This window comes from Girardinichthys multiradiatus, chromosome 13, assembly GCF_021462225.1.
Source record: "Girardinichthys multiradiatus isolate DD_20200921_A chromosome 13, DD_fGirMul_XY1, whole genome shotgun sequence".
Classification (NCBI taxonomy): domain Eukaryota; kingdom Metazoa; phylum Chordata; class Actinopteri; order Cyprinodontiformes; family Goodeidae; genus Girardinichthys; species Girardinichthys multiradiatus.
In genome coordinates, this window is record NC_061806.1 from 5,960,913 (window position 1) to 5,982,939 (window position 22,027).

Below are 22,027 nucleotides of genomic sequence, written 5' to 3' on the forward strand. Positions count from 1 at the left end.
GTTTTGCTGTTTTCATCCTTTTTCCAAATGATCTCTGCACACAGTTATTGGTACATTTTAAAAACCAGGTCATGTTTTCATTCATGAGGCTTTGTGTGATTTGGGATGAGGTCAGCACTACAAATACATGTCTGAATGAATGGATGAACCCACATCTCAACAAACGCCCAAGATGGTGAATCTATGATCTGATGTAGCAATAACAAAACAGAGCTGGTAATAAACAACACTTTGTGAATTTATAACACACGTACTTGGACACAGTTTTTGGCTTACATTTTACTGTGTTGTATTTTCAAATAAAAGAACAATTTATTCATGCTACAGTTCATTAATAAACAAGCCTTTATTTGATCAACATAAATCAAATATATGTCCAAACAATTCGCTTCAAAAATTTTATGTATCAGTAAAGTTACTCAAGATGAAAAAAATAAATGTCAAAGGTAAAGAGTGGAAACTTTCCAGTATTTAGTTTTGTGTGCTATCCCTTCACCACAGGGTGAAGGGAAACTGGGTTCAGTCCTGGTCCTCACAGTTCGGCCTTCAGGAGCTTCTTGGCTTTCTGCATGTTGCTTATCACTGAAGGAGAAACAAGAAGCAATTATTTTCTGCATTTTGCCTGAATACACAGCCTGCAGATCACCAACATGCGCAGCACTTACAGAGGTTGATGTCACCTGTTTCATACGCATACATGCGGTTCGAGTAGCGACCGTTGATATCAGCCCTCACAGTCATTGAGGGGTCTGTGAAGAGATGAGTCTTGCGTAAGTGCAACTAATCGGGAACTGGGAGCATTTACTTTGAAGCAACGTCTTTCGAAAAGCTAAATTAGACGGTTATTTAATAGTCAGTCTGGTGACAAGCTTTGTAAATTGCCTTTGCCTGTAAAATAGTTTATCGAATTTGTTAATAAGAACACTTTTCAATGCACCAATAGAAAACATTATATCAAAAGAATAAAAACAGCTTCAACTTTGAAAAGGAAGAAGGAATTTAACTTCCCATGCTTGTATCTAAAACTAACAGCAGTCTGATATGTGAACAGTGCTGTTTAGACATTTAGAACATTATTTGGCTGCTGTTACTTCTGGTCATTGTTAAGGTTCATCCTGTGACTTTGCTAAATGTGAAATTTACAGCATAACTTTGATTATGGTTTGAAGTGGAGCAGAGTGCCTGTCTTTAAGGCAGCTGGTGGATGTTTTAGTCCCAGCCTGGGCCAAAACCTTGACATATAATGACCGAGTAGATCATTACATGCATGAATAAACTAATACATAAATACTATGTGTGTCTGACATTTACAACTTATCTAGTTAGGTGGACAGATAAATTAGTGAAGCACAAAGTATATCTTTACCCTTTTTGGAGGGTAAAGATATTTAAGAGACTTTGATTTTTTTTAAAAGCCGTTTACAGCAAAGTACTAATTATTTTCTTAATGCAGTCATCTTTAATTTTTCTTGTCTCTATATGTGGTTTGAGGCTTTTTTTCCCTTAATCTTAAGTCTGTTTGGAGACCACACAATCACAATTAAAGCTAGGTAGGTAACAGCAAGGCTTTGGCCTTTAAATGCTACCAAGTAAGGTAACAAATTAAACACTAAATATCTCAGTTTTTAACTTATAACTCACTGTAATTTGTAATTCAGAGGGAACAACTTGACCACACCAGTGAAAGAAGGTTCTCACAGAGATTCCAGTTTGCTTGATGTATGTAAACTGGTGAAATAGTTTTCTCGATTTGTCTAATATTCATCCATGCACGTCTTCTTCCTGACATGTACAATTCCCACATGTAAACACAATTCAGATCATTTAACCATTTATCTGTTTCCTTAGGGAATTATATTGGCAACCAATACACAAAGCTTTGGTTTTCAGTCTACTAAAAGCAAAGCATGTAGATAGCAGTTTTCAGAAACAAGTTAAATCTCTGGTAATTATAGAAAGAATCCTGATGCAAAGCACTCACCAACAAAAAGGATCCGTGGAACATATTGTCCATCAGGAGACAGATGCTTGTCTGTGGTTTCATACTGGAGGGCAGAAAAAATGACTTGTGAACCTCTGGGCAGAACTTTCAGGACCCCAAAGCCAACGTGTTTGTCTGAACATCAGCATCTATTTAACTAAAACGTTATTTAACTAAAATGTGATGTTTTTTAAGAAGAAATATATGAGGATTTGAGAAACAAACAATTATATTTGTCAGAAAACATAATGATAAAATGTTATTGAGCTGTGAGGTAAGAGGACTGTGCCTCAGTGTGAAGAATGAAGAATGAGCCATATGCAACTTTAAAACACCCTTGTTTCCAGGGTAACCTGATTAAAAACATTATGCAACCTACCACTAGATTGAGAACGATGAAATCCTCATCAAGACTTTTCTGGATCTCGTTGTTTTCAGAGAAGACCTTCTTCAGTGCTGCAACAGGAGATGGTTTTAAGTGAAACAGCAGCAGGCGCAACGCATGATGTGGACGATGATGGCACACCTGAGCATCACATTATGGACATTTTCTCCTAACTATTTAAAAAAGACCTGACACTTACCTTGGCTGTGTGGACAGTCCTCAAGGTGAAACAGGACCAATAGAGGCTTATTCCTGAAAGGTAGCACATTTAATTTATTGGTCTGCTTAAGAAGCTCTGTCATCATTAAACCATTTTAATTGCTTCTTACCTTGACCTTGACCAGTAGAGAGCCTCTTCATACGTCTGAGCCCAGATCAGCTGGTCACCCCATCCTGGAAATGTATAACAACATTAAAGTCTGTGAGAATCTATTTCATCACAGCATCTGTAACCTTCTGTATTCATTCAGTCATACAGTCTCAGCTGATTGGTACAGACCTCTTGACAGAGTCTGTGGGATCCTCTTGCCAGATTTTGGGATGTATTTGGCAATGGTGGAGGAAATGACCACCAACACCAAAACAACAGAAAGCACAGCCTTCATCCTTAAGGACTAAGTCGAACATTAAGACACAATACAAACACATATGAAAACACAAATATAAAAAATAAAAAATCACAAAAAGGAAAAGTCTTACACTTAAACTGTTGCCATAGTTATGAAAAGAGTCACTGAGCCAGTGAGGCTAATGGTTTACAGTTCAAAATATTCTCATTTAATTTACATCTTTATCTCCTTTATTTATTATTTTCAGGAATGTTTTTAAATCAAAGGAAGAAGGACACTGGATTAAGTATAGAGACTTTACCTCCAAACTATTCTTTTGCAGTTTTTATAGTTTAAATAGAAAATCTTGTTGTTGGAAATATCATATTTCTATTGTCAAAGACTGACTTTCAAAACGTATTTGAGAAGAGTTTAGCTGTCAAATTGGAGCAGGAAGAAATACTCAAACGTTCCCTGTTTCTTTAGGTGAAAATCTCCATAAAGGCTTACCGTCCTTGTTTCTGACTGGTCGGATCGAAGCTGAGAGATCTCCTGTATGCTGAAGCCTACCTGATTCCTTTTTAAGCACCTGTTCCCTGAGGATCCGCCCTCTTCTCTCTCACTGCTCCCTTTCTTCCCTTCCTCAGCTAGAATGACTCAAACGTTTGCAGAATGAACTCTGTTGCAAAAGTTGTTGGTTTAAAATTTCTGTGTATTCTCTCAAAAAAAAAAAAACCTGAAGTAAAAGCCCACCTCTAAACAGTGGTTTATTTTGTAACTTGTTGGGCCACAGGAAGTGTTTGGCTCAAATCCAAGGACAAGTCAGCCTTTCTGACCAAGATGGTGACTGCTTTTATGTTATGACATGATTTAAAGTTAGGATTAGTTTATTGTGTAGTCCCTGTAGTAATCCCATTAATGAAAATGCTTTCATTAAACATTTTAAAAAACATCTTTAATGTTGATTAATGCTCTTCAGGACATATTGCAGGTCCATGGCTGTTTTTGAATAAGAGGAGGAGTTTAACACCATTCTAATGATGAGTCAGCACTGGACTTCTCAGTGATAACTGGTTTTATTGTGATTTGCCTGTTACACAAAGGTGCAACTCAGTACATATTTGCTACAAAGTATAGACAGTTGATGCACCGGGGAAGACGGATGCAGACACGTCAACCTAGACAAATAACAATTTCACAGTTCAAAGTAAAACTTCTTCATTCTTCCAATTTAAATCCCCATTTGTAAACCAGTTTAAAGTTTTAGTTTATTTCCAGCATGCCAGGTGCTGGTTCTGCGGGGAACCTTCCATCAGTGGCAACAAATCTTTTTAACTGCGCCAGGTGTTAAAAGGATTGTAAAAGGAACTGTAGCCAGGTGGGGACCACTGTTGGCTAAAATACTTTCAGCTTTTTTATTCTGCTGTCATTTAAAGGCTAACTATAAAGTTTGCAACATGGGAGTTAGCAATTTGCCTTTTAATACAAGCCTGTATCAAAATAGGCCGGTATTCACAGCTAGAGACAGACATGTGAAGTTTCTTCTTCTCTAATATATATGAAGCATTTTCCTCTGGCTTACATATCACTGCCTTTCCAGAAGCCGAATCCTCCCTGCTGAGACAAAACTGTCCCAGTTTAGAAAAATCTGTGGTAAGTCTACTATAAATCTACTACTAGTAGCAACTTTAGGAGTAACTTTTGTTCCAATCCTACAACCTCCCACTGGTGGAGCCATTGGTCAATGGCTCCATTGTTCTTTCTCAGGCTGGAGTGAGTTTCCGGACATCCAATCTGCCTTTTACCTACTCCATCAATTCTTTTTTTTTCTTTTCCCAGCATGCCAGTAACTGTGGCCACAGTCTGAACACCTGCTCCTCTTTTTTTGTACATTAAAAATGGCTGTACACATGCATGTATAAAGTGCCATAAAAGTACTTTTCACTGGCTGGTTGGTTTTGCCATGAAGCTTCATTATTTTTAAAAACACCAGACTATTGTTTTTTTACCTGCTGGACAACATTGGCTGTGTTGTGGTAGGCTCTATGAAAGGTTTATTAAGGGGAACAAATTTTAAACCAGATATTTGTAACCGAGTGCAATAAAAGGAAAATGATTGAATGAATGAATGAATGAATGAACTTTGTAATTTCTGTGTTCGTAAAAACAGAACTAAATTTAGGAACATAAATAAGTAACATAACTTTTCTATAGTGTACCAGTTCCAGGTGCCATGATAAAAATTGTTTAACAGTCAAGCAGTCTTTCCTCTCATGTCTCTGAATCATTTCCCAGATGCTAAGAGAGTGAACAGCAGGAGAGATGTTTCAGGGATAACTTGTGCTAGGGCTGTTCAAAAGTAAACAATCAATTTGAAGAGTTCTGTTAAATACTTTGAACAGTTATATTGAAAGGGAGTAAAACGTAAAGAATTTCCAGTAAAATTCCTACTTATGTTAGGCAAGCAAAAAATACAGCCACTTATGTTGTACCATGTAGCTGCCAAGGGAAAATATGCCTTTGTCAGAAAACACAGGAGAGTTGTATCTTTAAGGCCTTCTTTGTTCAAGAAGAAATATTCTCTAAATGGGCCTCAGCGTATTAAAGTGTTCCAATGAAGCTCTTCACCAGCCCAGGAACAAAACAAACAGATGCAGTCAATGCTCACTTGTAACAGGATGCGGAAGGTGTCTAGTGCTGAGGTGTCCTAACTCTTGCTTTCTGACCACTTTACTGTATGCTTGAACCGTACAACGGTCAATATTTGCTCTTATGGGCTTGGTTAAGAACCATCCTATTAACGTTTCCCATTCATCAGTTGCACTCAGCCCCGCCTTGTTAATACGGATCTGATGTGTGTGCGTGTGTGTGTGTACGTGTGTATAAAATACACACAACAGTTGGTGCAAGAAGTACAGCTGTTTAATGTAAAGCAATATAGATGTTTATACTATATATAGATTATAGCATTACAGGTTCTAAACATCTGGTGCAAATGGAATAATGACTAAAATAGTTCCATATTTCTTCTTTATCAGTCATCATCCCTATTTTAAGATATTTTAAGTTGTTTTTAGTTTGAGTTTTGCTGCCTAATTGGGTTAATACCTGGAGACTGACAAATAAACAAAAACCCAGGCTGCTCTACTCTTGTTTCTATGTATCTCTTCACTGGAAAACAAAGTTGTCTGGTGCTGACAAGACTATTTTACTGTTTCTGCTTGGACCAGAACAGGCTGTGCTGGGTACAGCTGAACCCATAGGGTTAATCCTGCTGTATTTATCTTTTGGCATCTCCTAAATAATTTCCTTCATAGCCATACATATACAAACATGGAAAAAAGATTTGCATGTGCTGTGCAGCAGTCTGGAAAGAGTTAAAGGAAATATTCAAATTATATGAAGTCCATCATTCTACAGTGAAAAAGATGGAAAATCAGGGGAAAATATTTAATTTGACCACAAATTAACAACCCAGTAATTTCTGCTTAAGGTCAGACCAAGCAATTCTCTGGGAGAAATTACACTAACATAAGAGCTTCAACACAGACCTAACCTCAGATGGTTAAAAGTTAAAGTTAAAATAGGTGGAGTTCTAAAAAGGTTTGAAGACGTAGCTGTTGTGTGGAAGGGTCTCCAGGAGTAAGCACCTTCTCTCTAACAGACTATGGTAGCACAACTAGGGTTTTCAAAGTTGAAACCATAAGATTTATGAAACAATGAGGAATGAGACCAAAGTACAGATGGGTGACCATAATGAACAGCACCATGTTTCAAGAAAACCAAACACAGACCGTCTAGCTATAAAAACAGCAGAGTGGGTCCTGTGGATTCAAAGAAAGCTTTCTTGCAGGTTTCTATCTTTAAAGGCAGGTCTAGGAACAGCTAAGATACTGAATCATCAAGCTCCCTGGCTTCTGGTAAAAGACCTGAGATTAAAGTTGAATCGAACCGCCTAACTGTTTTTGATATTAAGTCAATTCAGTTTTGCTCTTAGGATTTTGCCTTGTCATACATTGCCTGCCATTTCTCAAAGATTGTAATAAATTTCGGTAAATATACCCAGTGACAAGCTGCATGGTGGTGCAGATGTTAGGATGCACCTCATTGCTTCCAAGTTGTTAGCAGGTTGCCTTGCAGCAAGAAGGTCCTGGGTTACAACCATAACTTGCCGTCTTTCTCCAGGACATTTCCATGTTCTCCACATGCATGGATGGGTCCTCTTCAAGAACTTCACTCACAGTCCAAAAACATGTGGGTATGGATGGTTGTTTGTTCTGTGTGTCTCTCTGTTGCTCTATGATGGACTTGTGACCTGTCTAGGATGTAACCCACCTCTCACCCAGTGACCACTGGAGACCACCAGCCCCTTGCTGTGTCACAGAGGGGCTGGTGCCCACTGAACTGACTATTCAGAAACCACAAGATGCTACTAAATGTTTTTAGGTTATGACAACATCTAGAGTGCAAACAGTGTCACAACATTTAAGTGTGTGTTAATAAATGTATAGACTGTTTTTTGTTCTCTTTGTGGACCACACAACACAAATGTTTTAGTAATTATGCAGTGTTCTGAAGCTGTTGTGATTAACTGTTTTTTAATACCTGGGAATATATGCCAAAGTATTCAAAGGATCCCAAACTAGACACCGTCTTCTTTAGAACTGGGCATTAAGATCCTTATTGTTACCAAACAGGACAAAATAACTAAAAGCAGCTCTAGGAAAGTCCACCTCTTTTCGTACAGCTTTCACATCGTTTTTCTTATTCTGTAATGTTTTATCATAATTTTTCTAATGTTCTGATATAATTTTTTCTATATTTTGTACTTCTATTATTTTTCTATTGTTTTTTTAATAAATTCTCTGTGAAGGGTATTCTTTTTATTGCTTAGTATAGGGAATCCATGGGCTGTCTTTTTGTTTTTGACCAAATATTTTAGGACAATTGCATAACATTTCAAATATCCCTAAAAATGTGTCATATGCTTTGATGGTGTCCTTCTCACCAACCACATCCCAGTTTTGTTTTATCTTGATGAAAACATTTCATTGAATGGACATTATGTGTAATAATTGGAGCTGTTATTAATATTGAAGTTATTTTCAGGATATTTCTTGTTTTCAGTTCTGAATACTTTATTTACCCCAGATAAGGCATCCAAAGTAATAAAACATTTTACCATTTTTAAAGTAAATTAGGTCCGATTCATCTAGTGTCATGTTTATCATCCTAACAGTTAATATTTTTAAATACAAAGAAATAATGGAGCACACCTATTTTTTCTGGATTCTGGGGCTTAATGTAAAAAAACATTGGTCACACAATTAGACATTTCTTCATTTCATGTGTGCAAAAGAATAACAAAAAAGAAATGTATATATATATGTGAGTTGTGTATTCATACCAACATTTTGTACTGGCAAAAAATGAAGACATTTTACTGAGGTTCAAAGGCCAAGCCTGTATCAAAAAGAAAAAAAAAAAGGTAGGAGGGAGCAACATTTAACAATACATTCTCAAAGTCCCACAAGAGACGAAAAAAATAACTGTTTTCACAGAAAACACTTGTTATAGGTGACCCACAGATGGATACATCATCTCTAACACTGAAAGCACAAACCCTTTCTGGGTTTAGATGAGAGCACAGAAGAACAGGCAGCACTCAACAATAATGACCAGTTATGCCATGATTGTCACATTACACCCACAAATCCAGCTGAGTCCAACATGCATGCAGAGAATTTCCATGTAACATACTGCCTAGCTTTATTAGCATCTATTAACGTTTCATATTGGCTGCAACAAAAAAGACAAAAAAAAAAATCTGGACCCGCCTTGTCGGGTCAGAAAGATTGCATGGGTTTGTTTCCTCAGGACTGGGTAAGCTAAGCACTACCTGACTGCATTCTGTGTTCCTTAAACCCTTATCAGTGAACACCTTGGGACCCTCTGTACAAACTATACTAGGAACGTAGGAAATTGAAGGAATCCTATAGCAGCATATTTGGCACCAATTCCAAAGCCACATAATGAGGGATATTTTGTTGTTCAGGGGAACATTTTTTAAATTAATTCGGTCAATGAAATTTATGGCATGAAGAACACAGCAATTCCATAAATAGCTGCAGCAACTCAAACACAGTGGTCAGGTGTGGTGGATCGTTTTAGTCTCACAGTTAAAAAAAAAGAAAAACAAAAACACTGGAGTCCCATCTCTGATCATCTAGCAGAGTTTGTTTGCTGTTGTCTGTCACAGCTTCTGTCAGCAGAGGCAGATCTCTGTGATTCATGTCAAAGACATCAGTCAGTCTGCCTGCGTCTTCCACTGCCACCATGGTTGTAGAGATAACGCAACAGTGCCACCTAGTGGCCGTGCTGTGGGTGCTGGTTGTGTTGGTTAGCAGGATGATTTGGTGGTAGTGGTGGGCCATTCACACCAGGGTGGTAGAAAGCGCAGTTGCTTTCATACCTGCAGCTTCCCTTCATTATGAAGTGACGACATACTGGCCTTTTGGACATATCTGCAAGAAGAAAAGACAGTTACAATAATGCCATATGCTGGTTAGGCAATCCTTCAAGGCTGGAAAATACATTAGATGATGTTTACCATTAGGAAGAAAAACAATTGAATACACTCTCGCATTCAGTCGGTATGTTGAGCAGAAAATCTAAGCAGGATTAAGTAACACATGACTACACATACCATTCATGTTGTTGTGCCCCCCTCTGGGTCCTCCACGCCCTCTGCCTCTGAAACCAAGCTCTCCTCCGCGAGCCCGGCCTCCTCGGTGGAAATGTCCTCCTCTGTGAGGCCCTCCTCTCATTGAGTCATCTCCCCAGTAATTTCCATTCTCCCCTCTACCTTGTCCTGGTCTGGGGCCCATCATGCGAGGGCCTCCAGCATTGTTGAAAGGTGGCCCATGGTTGTGAGGGGGTGGGGGGTGGTTGAAGCGAGGACCCCCAGGTGAGCTGTTGGGTGGGTATGCGCCATTCATGGGCAACTGCATATGCATGTTGGTCATATTGTTCATGCCTGGACCGTGTCTGAGAAGCCCCTGGTTCACTGAATGAGTAGAAGTTAAGGAAACATTAACTAGGTGACTGGGAGGCCAGGTGAATGCATGGATAATAAGGAACTGTGTTTACCTGGAGGTGGTCCACTATGGTTTTGGATCTGTGTCTGCTGCAGAGAACCCAACAGTTGTTTAATCTTATCTGAGAAGTCTGGCTGCTTTATCAGTTCTTCAGTAGACTGACTTCCAGAAGCTCCCTGATCACAGACAACTAGTATTAGCTTAAACAAAGCAAGGTCTTTTACAAGAGACAGTTTATTGTTTAGTGACTTGAGAGAACTAGAACCAATGCTAAACACAAGAATATGTTATGATAATGTCATCTTTACCATGATGGATGAGAGTAGCTCCTGTACATTCACAACTGGAGCTGCAGGGCTGCTGACAGTGTTGGAGGCCTGTGGGCTGCGAGAGTTGCTGCTCAGGTTCACCATGAGGTTGGCCAGGACAGGGGGCAGCTTGGAGCCTTCAGTCTGGGCCTGCTGTGACACCGAGTCTGCAGGCTCACAATAACTATCATCCACCATAGAGGAGTCCTGTAGAGGAGGCCACATCAACAGCTTAGCAGACGATACAATAAACCACAATAATATCTAACTAGTTTTGGTAAATGTGAGCTAACCTCGTCCAGAGGAATGAGACAGGGGGGCATGGGTTCATATGGTTCCGGGTCTGGCTCATGAGGACTGTCAGGTACACTAATGAACAGAGAATATGGGAACTCTTTAGTATAGTAAGGTGTTGTATTTTCTGATTAAAAACCCCACTAAAAGCTGGTTCCAGTGTTACCAGCATAATACAACTTTATATACACACATACCTCTCTTTACTAAGGAAGATCTCCTGCAGTATGCCCATCTCACGCTCTCTTTGGGTGTGTTTCTCTGTGCTGTTGGTGCCTGGGGTGACCAAGCTGCCAGCCAAAGTCAAAGGTCTCGGGTGTGTCCAGGGGACCCTTTCTTCCATGGTATCATGTGATAGCCGACGAGCCATCTCAAAGGTCTGCCTGTCCATCATAAGTTCCCGTTTGGCAGCCTCACCGAAATCCTTAATCTTGTTGACATTGACTATAAATAAAATGTAATGAAATCAATTAAAGCTACTCCATGAATGACTGAATATCACATCCACAAGTACAGGCTGTAACTGTGGGATAAAACCAGTGCTGTTCCCCAAAAAGAATTCTCAAACCTTTTCTTTCCTCTATGGTTTCTAAACCTTTGCCTCAGAGCAGAAAACATCAATAAAATAAGAAATAACCATTTGTGTAAATATGACCAGCTCTACACTTTTAGAAACCTCTAATAAATATAAAATAAATGTAACTGAAGTGTTTAGCGGACCTTCTCTCAGCATCACTTAAATGATTTTAGGTAACTGTGTATAAACCTTTATTTAAACCATTTTTAACCAGGTCTAACTTTTAATATGTTCCAAGTTATGCTGTTAATAACATAATAAAAAGGAAGTAGCAAATAAGAGCCCATGTGTTTAACAGAGGTTGTGTAAACCTCGTCTAAAAAAATAAACTGTCTATTTAATGTCTTTGATATGGTTTATAGAAAAACTGCAAATGACAGTTTCTACAAATAACTAACTTTGTTTAAACTAGTCAAATGTGTTCAAATCTGTCATATAATGTCTGACTGCTTGTTATACTGTTCATGTTTCTAACTGCTCCTACTCCTACTTACTTTTAGTTGTATTAATATTATTCTTGATTTTTTTAATGGTTTAACTTTGTATTTAGCTTTTTTTTTTTACTTATACAAAGTAATTCTTTGATACCGAGCATGCTATTTTTATCTATGTTTTTTGCACATTTACTGTGTATGCTGCTGCTGTTGTCCAATTGTATTCCTCAGTAAAAAGTGTGCATTCACACACACATTCCTTACCTCTCTCAGTCTCATCCAAATCAAAATAGAAGTAGTGTTTGAGCTGGTCTTCCTCAGCCCAGTGAACAGTCTTTTTCTTTTTGCCCTTCTTGGTCAGGCTCTCTTCTTCTGCACGTGGTTCTGCCAAGGCGTTGGGTTTCTCAGCTGTGGCAACACAGGAACAGACTCAGGTTTATTGTGTCATACCTTCCTTCTTATAATAGAGGAACATAGCTAAAAGAAGCTTTTAGCTGAGAAATTCAGAGATTGCCTGGATATTTTAATTAATAAAGTTTCAGATCAAAAAGCACATTTTTATGAAATGTCAGTGAAACATATGAAAGATTACTTTGATATATCTACACTTTTTTGGGCCTTACTGTTGTCAGAGGTCTCTGGGTCCTCAGCAGGAACTGGGGTCAAAGGCTGCTCTGGTTCCTGGTTTTCATCAGCAGCAGTAGTAGTAGTGGAAGCAGCAGCTTCTGGAGATGGTAGTCTTGCTGAAGATGGAGAGTACCCAGCTGGTTTGCTGTCAAATGGGTTCGCCTAAAGGACAAAAAGAAAGCAGCTGATAACAAGAAGAACTGCAGGTTAATAGTTCAGAACATTGCTGCCTGGTCTCCCTGCAGCATGAGTGGTAAAAGACGTTTACGACAGCTTTGTTTTAACGACATCATTACTCAACGCTACCATCAGCCAGGCGTTAGTAGATAAAACTGCCTACATGTCCATGCACTGTCAGATTCCAAGTATATTTACTGTGAACATTTGAAGTATAATACTTCAGGATATAAACAGCAACAAGAACAAATTTTGAGCTCTGTGCAAAGATTTAAGTGAAGGAAATAGTTTAGTATCAGTCTCTACAGTGCCGCTTACTTAAGCTGGAGTCGAACTCACTGCTACTGCAGATTGTTTCCTAACTACAAATAAGTCAGTAAATCAGTAACAACTGGCCAGAGTGAATGTTTATTCACTACCTTAACCACGCTCAGACTCCTGTTAGAGCCCCATAAACCCAGTCAGTACCTTGGTTGACGTTGGTGAGACGGCTTTGGTGTTAGCAGGAGTAGAAGCACCAAGTGGTTTCTTCTTTTTGATCTTGATCTCAGGTACTGGGGCTGAGTTCAGGGCATCCAGAAAGCCTGTAGCTTCCATGGCTGCAATAAAAAAAAGCAAAACGGAAAACGTGCCATATTAAAACCATCAACTAGAAATAAAAAGCTGTTATGTTAAGTCTGCTTAAACTTACGTGGTGCTGGAATTATCTTCACTTTGATCTCTTTGGTTGAGTTTGAGGGAGTATTTAGGGGTTTGTATTTTTTCTCAAGAGGTGGAGCATCTGAAGGACCAGAGCTACTGGAAACAAAAAGGATCACCGATCAGAAATAAATTTAGCAGACTGACAGCAAAAATCATCTAGATTCATTCCCATAATTCATTCCCACTGTTTTTAAAGATAAAGCAAAACAGGCAAGCAGGACGGTGCCTTACCTCGGCCTCTTCAGTAATGGAGGCCTTATGATATATTTCTCACCCAGCTGCGGGGCAGAGGGTGTCTTTTTAAGAGGGGTTGGGTTGGAAGCCTCCATCTCCAGTCCTATGCAAGAAAGACAAAGATATCTGTTACACACACACACATAATTATATAAATATATAAAACCCACATGATCATTGTCAATTAGGTCAAGCATACCTATGGAGCGAATCTTTGTATGGCTCGGTGCATGAGCTTTGGATTTCTCCTTCTTCTTCCCCTCATCTCCACTCTTTTCTTTCACATCCCTCACTGGCATCTTGCTCTCTTCTTTCTTCTTTTTTTTATCTTAAAAAATAAACATTGGGTAAACAAGACAAGACGACAGCTTTTCAGTCTGGAATTGAACAAGAAATATGCCAGTCTATACCAGCAGGGGAACTGCCACTGCTTGAGACGCTCTGGGAGCGAATTGTAGCCATCCAACCATCCACTAGAACAGCCGCCAACTTCCTCAGGTCTAAAAAAAAAGAGACTATGTTAATATTGCAACAAAAACCAACATTTATATAGTTTTGGGTCTTAAAGGGAAGTAATCTGACCTTCAGTTTCTGCACTTTTGCTCAGCTGCTTCACAAGTTTTGCTGTGTTGTTCTGGGGAAACAATAAAAGCCGATGAGACTGCCAAAAGTGGCTGGTCCTATGACTAAAGGTGTACTCTGTCAGAAAAATAAAGGTGTTACCTGTTTGAGGTGGTCTACTTTGAGAGGCAGCTTCTGCAGTGTGAGCAGGATGAGCTGAAGCAGAGGGCTGTTGTTGGTGGTTTTGGAGTAGGTAAGCCAGGAATTGAGCAGCCTGTAGCCACCAACTCTGATAAACCTGCATGAAGGAATCGCTTATTTTACTGGAGGCGGTAAACAAGATGACATCATTACTGCGAGTGCTTGTTGTTGGAGCAGTTTATTTCTCTCCTACATGACCAGACTGCTGCTTGTATTTAACAAAGATCTGCAGAATTAGACCAGCAACTTTCCACATTGTTAACAACCTCCTAGAACATTAACTGCCACAACAGACTGCTGGTCATTGATGCTTTCAACCAGCCACTAAGTAAGTAAAACGAGTTAATGTTGCATCTTTCATAGGTCAGAAACCACAGTGTGTTTCACAATGAAAACAAGCAGAATAGACTGAAAGTTAAACTCAGGCATATAAGTCAGCTGTGGATTACATCCAGTTTCATCTGTACTAACAAAATGATGCACTGACAGCCCGTTGAACATGTTTGACCCTAGGAAAACCTTATCTGTACTTTGAGGATCAGGAGTTAAATGTGAAACATCATGAAGGATTAATATTTGCAAGAGATAGCGTGTGTAGAAGTCCTACCTGTTAAGGACATCGTGAGATTTTGTCTGCAGCAACACGTTAAGGTACATACACCTACTGACCATCTTAGTAGAAGCTTTCATCAAGCTGCATTGAGAAGAAAACAAACCAGTAAAAACATGTTGGCACATTTTAAAACAGTGGGGGCACAGAGATACATCATCATATCACTTCTGAACTTCTCACCTAAACACCTTCGGGACTCCCTCCAGGCTGCGGAGCTCTCCATCCTTTCCAAGCAGGGCTTCAACGCCTTTCAGAATCTCCCTGGGGTCAACTGGTCCCTTCGCCATGTCTAAAACACACACGTCACAATATGAATTCACATCCCAACGTGTTAAATGGTTCACACAAAGATGGTTTAATAGCAACATACTTTCTGCCTGACAAACAAAACACTGTGAAGCATGCCAGAGAAATCCAGATTGGTTTCCTAGGACCATAAATGGAAGAACATTATCTTGTTCTCTTCCAGCACAAAGACTTAAAAGACAACTTCAACTAAAGTGACCTTGTTGGACCAACAAGATCAGAACAAAATGACCTCTCAGCATCATCTGGTACCCTCAGTAAGAAGACGCCGCCCGAGGACACCGACTTGTCTGCACTGGCTCAAAGACCATGCAATAACACAGCAAATTAGTGAAGTGTTGAGCATGCATCTTACAGAACACGAACCCAATAAAACACCGTGTCTTTAACTAGTCATGTCGATGGTTACAGATGGAAACAGCAGCTTATCAATGACACCCAGGCTGAAACATCCGCATACACAGATCTTCAATTCAAGCCACATAGCTGCTCTGACAAGCACCTGCAGTGTTGCCTCATGCTCCAGCTATTTGGAGCTGTTCCCCGGACTCAACTGAAACCAGTTCAACAGGAACATGGGTCCACAAAGTACCACAGAATCTCTGCTCCAGAGATTTGCACACAAGACAAACATAGCCCCATACAGTGTATATTGTGTGTGTGAGACAGCACCATATTTATTTCAGTTTAGGTTAAAAGTACAAAGTGAGAGACAACTCAGTGTTTATAAAACTGATCCATGAATCACATCCAACAAAAATACATTTATTGATCTTACTTTTTATTTAGAAGTTTCAAGAAAAGAAAACTATTTTCACTCTTTATGTGTATACAAGGACACAATTTGGACACACTTTCCAACTAATTTTAATAGTTTGATGTAAACGTCTAACAAATAATACGTTCCCTAATAAACATTCTAAGTTAGTAGCTGAAATACTAGATGTTATGTTGACCACATCTAGTACTACTGGTCTGCAGGGTGGAGAAGGGTCATCAGTCCAACAATGTGTACAAACATTCTGATGACAAGATGAATGGTACAGATTTACAAAATTTCAATCTGAATTATAAAGTGACTGGAAACTGTAGAAGCCCTATAAACCTAGACCCAGCTGTGTAATCAGAGGGAATGTTACACAACAGAGCCCCAGAGTTCAAATGTCAAGAGAAGGAATCATTTTCTCCCCTACAGCTAAGCACCAGTGAGACTTAGATGTAATCTTGTAGTTTTGCCATTTTTCTCCTAATTTGTCATAATATCTGGAACATGGAATCAGTGAAGGGAGCTAAAGATTAGGGAGATTTATCAATAATAAGTCATTAAATACCAGTGGAAACATGCAAAAAGCACGCTGATTATAAGGGGTTGATTGCTTTATTAGCAACAACTAGTTTTCCAATGATTAACAGTATAAATGTTTTTCAGTATACTATTTTTTTTTTAAATGCAAGTGGTTTTATTTTGAATTTTTATGTTTTCCATTTTTTCTCATCTTTTGAGAGATACCCATCTCATTTTTGGTCAGACACAAATTTCTTAGTTGAATAAAAATAATTATCAATCTAAACCTGCCAGAGGTCTGAATAATTTTGGACCTGAGTGTATATTTTCTGTCCTGTCACTGTATGCTGCTCTACACAAAGTAACTCCAATGTATGCTTTGTACTGAAACACCACATGGAAAAAGTCTAAAATGCCACAAATGACAGGTTGTTATACAAATTTATAAATAGAATTTTAAAATCATTTGGCCGTGTTAGAATCAGTTTTAGTCATTGTGCAGACGATGCTTTAAACGCATGCATTTATCTATGATAATTCATAATCAAACTCTTTTGGTGTAAATGGCTATACAAGTGTAGAAGCCGTAGTCCTGCAGCCAACTAGTTGAAATGAAAATGTCAGATACGAGTAATCAGGTCTTACCCATATAACTGTTGTAGTAGAAGTTTTATATTGTCTCACACCTCCACAACACTGCAAATACCTGACACCCTGTAAATGTCACAATTGTTACACAAATACATAAAGTCATTAAAAAAACGTAACTCTGATTTAGGTGGGGAAATGTTTACCACTGCAATGCTGCACATATTCCAATCATCTGAGAGTACCTAATGACCAAGCCTCCTATTTAGTTCTGATAGATTCTAATAGTTAAAACACCAAACAGAAAAAACTTTTTTTTTTCTTACACAGAGAAACAAATAACTGTGGTTAAAGGAATTCTCCAATCCTTTGAAAGGCCTGCCCTGACATTTGTCCCAGCAGAAGGGGCCTACAAGGCTGATCCACCACCTCTCAGCTTGGGGGAGGGAACTGCAGTCTGGCTGCAAATAAGACCCACCCTCCCTTAACCACTTCCAAGGTACGTCCCTTCATAAACAATGGGTGTCGTTGCAAACACTGTGAAGGCCGAAACCAGGCGTGGAAACAAGCGCGATCACCGAACTACCGCAGTCTACACCAAGTCTATGCTCAATTCCGAAAACCTTAAAAAGCATCAAAATCTTCATCCGGAAAGATAGCGCTGAGATGTCCGAGGACGGGAAGCAAGTAGTGGCCAATCCACAGTGTTTGTGCTTCGATGTACGGCTGGGCCACCATCCTGCAATCTTTATCCACAGATTGCCGACTACACCATGCTCAGTGTCCATGTCCTATATTTATCGACAAAACAAAGGGGCTTCATATTGTGTCCATAACCCAAATACTAAAGCAATCTTTATGTGCAGATTGCGGTACATTTTCGATTCTTGGAAGAAACTATAAAACGAAAATTTCACATAAAATGTCCGAATTCATGTATTTCCTTTCCCTGCATAGGGCAATCTTTATAAACAGATTGCTTATGAAAAATACTACAAATATCCTGTTTAAACTTTTATTTGAACAAGTTGTCCATCCTGTCTCACACACAAAGTGACGAACACTGGGCGCCCGTCCTCTTTAGTGTGTGAGCTCATACTAGAATATATTTGCCCAGAACCAAACTATTATACGAGCTCTACCAGCTAGCAACCGACAGCTAGCCGTAAGTCTACAACAATTTCATTGGATTAATGTCGATTTAATTTAACTTCAAAAATCAACTTACTATTGATACTATAGATCCTCAGCGTCTCGGCTATATTATGATGTACTTTTTCAAGCACTTATAGCTCATAATTCATTTATATGTCGTCAACCTTCAAGGTTTTAATTATCATCAGAGAGACTTCTTATGGGTGGGGCTGTGAGAGCTAAATGCTAGCCTTTCCTTCGGGAACAAACTGGAGGCAAAAGTAGTAATCAAATGTCCATTACTTGAAGAAAAAATATGAAAGTGAGAAGAGTTGTTCGAAGTCCTCGACGGCTCAGTCTTCGGCAAAGCAAATTCAAACCTGCAGAAATACACAAAAAACCACAAATTCACTCTCAACTGACTTTTAAACACCCTCGCCCTTGTAAAACATTAAGATATTTTATTTTGATCATCAGTATTTTTTACATTTAAAAACCACTGACGCACTCTCGTCCCCCAAATGTTTCTGTCTGGACTTACCTTTGACCAAATCCGGGAATGAGCTCGAAAAGGAGGGACTTACGTTTTATACCGCATGACGTATTTGACGTCACGACCAATGTTTTTTGTCTATGTTAGCAAAAACAAAATGGCGGAAAACCGACCTTCCCTCTTTGATCAAGGACACAATGGCGTATCTCGCATGGTAGAAAAGAAATATTCTTAAAGGTTTGAAAATCATCCTTGGCCTGTTGGACTTTGATTTATCTTGTACCTAACAAAACTACTAAGATATTCTGATGATTATATCAAGGTTGTAATCATTATTTCATATAGAAATGTAGTTTAAAATATAGGGTCAAAATGGCGACTGGTTTGGTGCGCGTAAGAATACTGGTGCGTCACATAACTAAAAATGTCGTACGTAAATGAACGCTGCCATATTGGAGAGGGAGGCATGTCCGAATTTTCCCTGTTGACAAAGAAGGGATTTCAACACGAGCCTTTGCAAAATAGTGATTTGATCTTTAGACGTTTTAATGCACAAGGGAAAAAATATCGCTGGTTTCAATGGCATTTTGCCTCCTAACCTTAAGAGGTAAAATATACACTTCTGTATAAAAACAGTAGTGCACATCAATTAATAGCCTATTTTTTTCAGGAAATTTCTTCGGTAATGATTAATAAATAGTAATCACTACATCAATGCTCGTATTTTAATACACCTAAAATATATATATTTACAACACACTCGATTGTGTTTGTAATACTATTTTTAAATAGAATGCTATAATGAGGTATAATACAACCTAATTCAAGGTAACGTTACTATGAAAAACTGCAAGAAGAAAAAGTAAGTAGCAGTGATTATTTTTTGTCACCAACATCATTTGATTTATTTGTTATTATAATGATTATTTTAGTCAGCATGCCTTTGTACAATTAGGCTTTATTTAAAAAGAAATACCAACAGACTTTTCATGGTCCCCTAATGTGTATTTACTGTTCTGAATTTGAAGTTAACCAACATTGTTGTGAATTAGCACCTAACCATCAATGATGAGGCCAAATGGAGAAGTACAATTATTTTATGCTTCTGTCACTCTTGAGGATACAGTATGATGTTAATGCATATGAAGTCGAAATTGCATCTTGGGAAGTCACTGGTCTTCCCTGGAACCTTGCATATGGCTGCATCCCTACAAAATAAAGTCAAAGTTGTCAGTTTAAATAGTGTATTAATACTTCTGGCCAGTGGCGGTTCTAGACCAAATTTACCAGAGGGGTCAGGGTAGGGCCAATGTTTTTTTTTTCATGGGGGCACAGAAGAAAAGAATGAAAGAAAAAAAAAAGAACTGGGCAATATTTTATCGTTCCATATTTTAAGTGAGCCAAAAAGCCACTTGTGGCTCTGGAGCTGCATGTTGCAGACCCATGATCACTTATCCAATCAGTTAAGGTTTCTGTGCCAGTGCAAATCATCATCATAAATTGATTTAGTATTATGTCTTCAGTACAGGGCCCATAACAGGGGCCAGGACCAGTTCTACAGGGGCAATGGCCCATGTCTGCTGCCCATGCTTCTGGTAGTTTCCTTGTCAATTAAATCAGTATCCCACAGTAGTACATAAAATCTATCTGTGAATTTGTTCTTTTAGTGTTTGAATGCATAGAATGGAGAGAAATACATTGGTATCAGCTTACATTGCTACTAGAAGTTAGCAGCACAACAGTGGGGAAAGTCCTCATGATGCCACACCACAACATATTCCTCCACCAGTTGCTGCAATAGGGCTTTCTGTAATGTGTAGGGGTAACATGCAGTAAAACAATGGTCACAAAGATATAGACAAAACATTAGATTTGTACAAATTCCAGTAAATATTCTCAGTGTGTGTTGACAACTACACTTCTTGACAGTATTCCTAACCTGTTGTCTGTTAATGATCGTTGTCGTCTTCCGCTTTACCCAGTCGCGGGGGCAGCAGACTAAGCAGAGACATCTATTAATGATTCCTGTTGTAATTCTTATATAGAAAAGCAACCACAAAGCTGAGAGTGTTAGTATAAGAGGCTGTATGTTAATCTGTTTAAGGAAGGGAAGATGTTTAACATGGATTTGAAGATTTTCAGGATTTTTATACTGTATATTATTTAGTTGATTAAAATTCAGTATAGAATTTGCTTAAAAGTAATGAACAGCTTTAATTTTGAGCTTATTGCTGCTAAAAAATGAATTTGTTTGGTTTAATAAGAACTTGACAGCTTTGTGGATGTATGGTTGATGGAAGATTGAAGCTCAGCAAACTTTGGGCTAATACATTTATTTCTTATCCTAAACGCATTATTATCCAACGTTTTGTGTCATATAATACTGCAGTAAACAGACATCTTTATTTTTGTTTTTATGTGACAGTAATGTCTGATTAAAAGGTGAGTATTGAAGTTAAATAAGATACATTTCTGTTCGTAACACACATGTTGAAAAGCATGTTTTTGGGCTTAAACTAACCCCCTTAACACTGTAATATGTGGGAGAATTTTAAAAGTGCTGATGAACTGTGTTTTCTGGTTTAATAATAATTTTCCATGAATACTGTTACTGTTTTTGGAAAACAAGATTCAATGGGATTGATTGCAACCTCTGCTGGCAGAAGCCTTTTCATGGGATAAAGTTATCTACAGGAGGAACTGAAACGTCGTTGCTGCTTCTTCTTCTTCTTCTTGTATTATTTTTTGGCCGTTGGCAAATAACTTTGAGGTGTGCATTACCGCCACTGACTGGTATGGAGTGTGGTTCTTCATGGTTTTAAATTTACTTATTTACAATTACAACAATCAAATTCTATTTATTAATTTAGTTTTTTTTTTTTTATCTAACTATGATTTGAATGTCTGCTACCTAAACTTCTTTGCAAAGTATCTATCAAATTAAAATTTTTTTAATACCTACAAAGTCTCTCCTCAAAATAGTTCTTTCTTCATATTTCTGACACTTCGATATTACATGTTTCCTCCTCTCCACAATAATCAAATTTTCCTGTATTATGTTTATTTATCTTAAACAATGTCGAATTAAGTCCTGTATGTCCAAATCTTAATCTTGTAATTAACATTTCCTCTTTTCTGCTCTTCTTCCAGTTCTTACTTCTCCTACTATCTTGTTGATTCACCTTTTTTACCACTCTTTCTTGATTTTCTGTTTAATTATATTTCTCGCCTCTGACCTACTAATATTAATTATAAAGCTAATATGGTTCTGTGTTGCCTTCTTTGCCATCCTGTCCGCCATCTCATTCCCCCCAACTCCTACATGTGCTGGTACCCATTAAAATACTAATGTTAATCCAATCCTTTGTATTTTGAATAAAGTATGTTTTATTTCCAACAAAATGTCTGGCCTACCATCTGAATGATTATGTTTTAAACTTAATAATGCTGAACTTGAGTCTGAACAAATTATTGTTTTTAAT

General features: G+C 38.3%; 2 protein-coding genes across 3 annotated transcripts; both read right to left on the reverse strand.

Moving 5' to 3' along the window:
- Positions 1-322: 322 nt before the first annotated feature.
- On the reverse strand, positions 323-3,567 carry agr2 (anterior gradient 2). Its single transcript, XM_047384125.1, has 8 exons — positions 3,425-3,567; positions 2,866-2,980; positions 2,696-2,759; positions 2,566-2,618; positions 2,361-2,437; positions 1,982-2,045; positions 666-749; positions 323-582 (listed from the first exon to the last, which is right to left on the reverse strand). Exons 2-8 carry the CDS (start codon positions 2,969-2,971, stop codon positions 533-535), a joined length of 498 nt encoding a protein of 165 aa, XP_047240081.1. The 5' UTR covers positions 2,972-2,980; positions 3,425-3,567; the 3' UTR covers positions 323-532.
- Positions 3,568-8,034: 4,467 nt separating this feature from the next.
- On the reverse strand, positions 8,035-18,310 carry ppp1r10 (protein phosphatase 1, regulatory subunit 10). Of its 2 annotated transcripts, none has more exons than XM_047383769.1 (18): positions 18,147-18,310; positions 14,920-15,028; positions 14,734-14,820; positions 14,088-14,223; positions 13,947-13,998; positions 13,775-13,864; positions 13,564-13,692; positions 13,362-13,467; positions 13,120-13,223; positions 12,897-13,027; positions 12,248-12,413; positions 11,889-12,032; positions 10,811-11,057; positions 10,613-10,688; positions 10,320-10,526; positions 10,064-10,187; positions 9,621-9,980; positions 8,035-9,438 (listed from the first exon to the last, which is right to left on the reverse strand). In XM_047383769.1, exons 2-18 carry the CDS (start codon positions 15,024-15,026, stop codon positions 9,281-9,283), a joined length of 2,424 nt encoding a protein of 807 aa, XP_047239725.1. In that variant the 5' UTR covers positions 15,027-15,028; positions 18,147-18,310; the 3' UTR covers positions 8,035-9,280. The 2 variants fall into 2 exon arrangements, with proteins under 2 accessions (XP_047239725.1, XP_047239724.1); XM_047383768.1 differs by having other exon boundaries at positions 13,120-13,226.
- Positions 18,311-22,027: the final 3,717 nt, after the last annotated feature.

Excerpts from the sequence above, each read along its gene's own strand:
- agr2 (XM_047384125.1), bottom strand. The coding sequence starts at position 2,971 with ATGAAGGCTGTGCTTTCTGTTGTTTTGGTGTTGGTGGTCATTTCCTCC. Across the intron at positions 750-1,981 it reads TCCACGGATCCTTTTTGTTG|ACCCCTCAATGACTGTGAGG; the intron begins GTGAGTGCTTTG and ends ATCTCTTCACAG. Across the intron at positions 583-665 it reads AACAGGTGACATCAACCTCT|TGATAAGCAACATGCAGAAA; the intron begins GTAAGTGCTGCG and ends TTTCTCCTTCAG.
- ppp1r10 (XM_047383768.1), bottom strand. The coding sequence starts at position 15,026 with ATGGCGAAGGGACCAGTTGACCCCAGGGAGATTCTGAAAGGCGTTGAA. Across the intron at positions 14,821-14,919 it reads GGAGTCCCGAAGGTGTTTAG|CTTGATGAAAGCTTCTACTA; the intron begins GTGAGAAGTTCA and ends TTCTCAATGCAG. Across the intron at positions 12,033-12,247 it reads CCCAGAGACCTCTGACAACA|CTGAGAAACCCAACGCCTTG; the intron begins GTAAGGCCCAAA and ends GTGTTGCCACAG.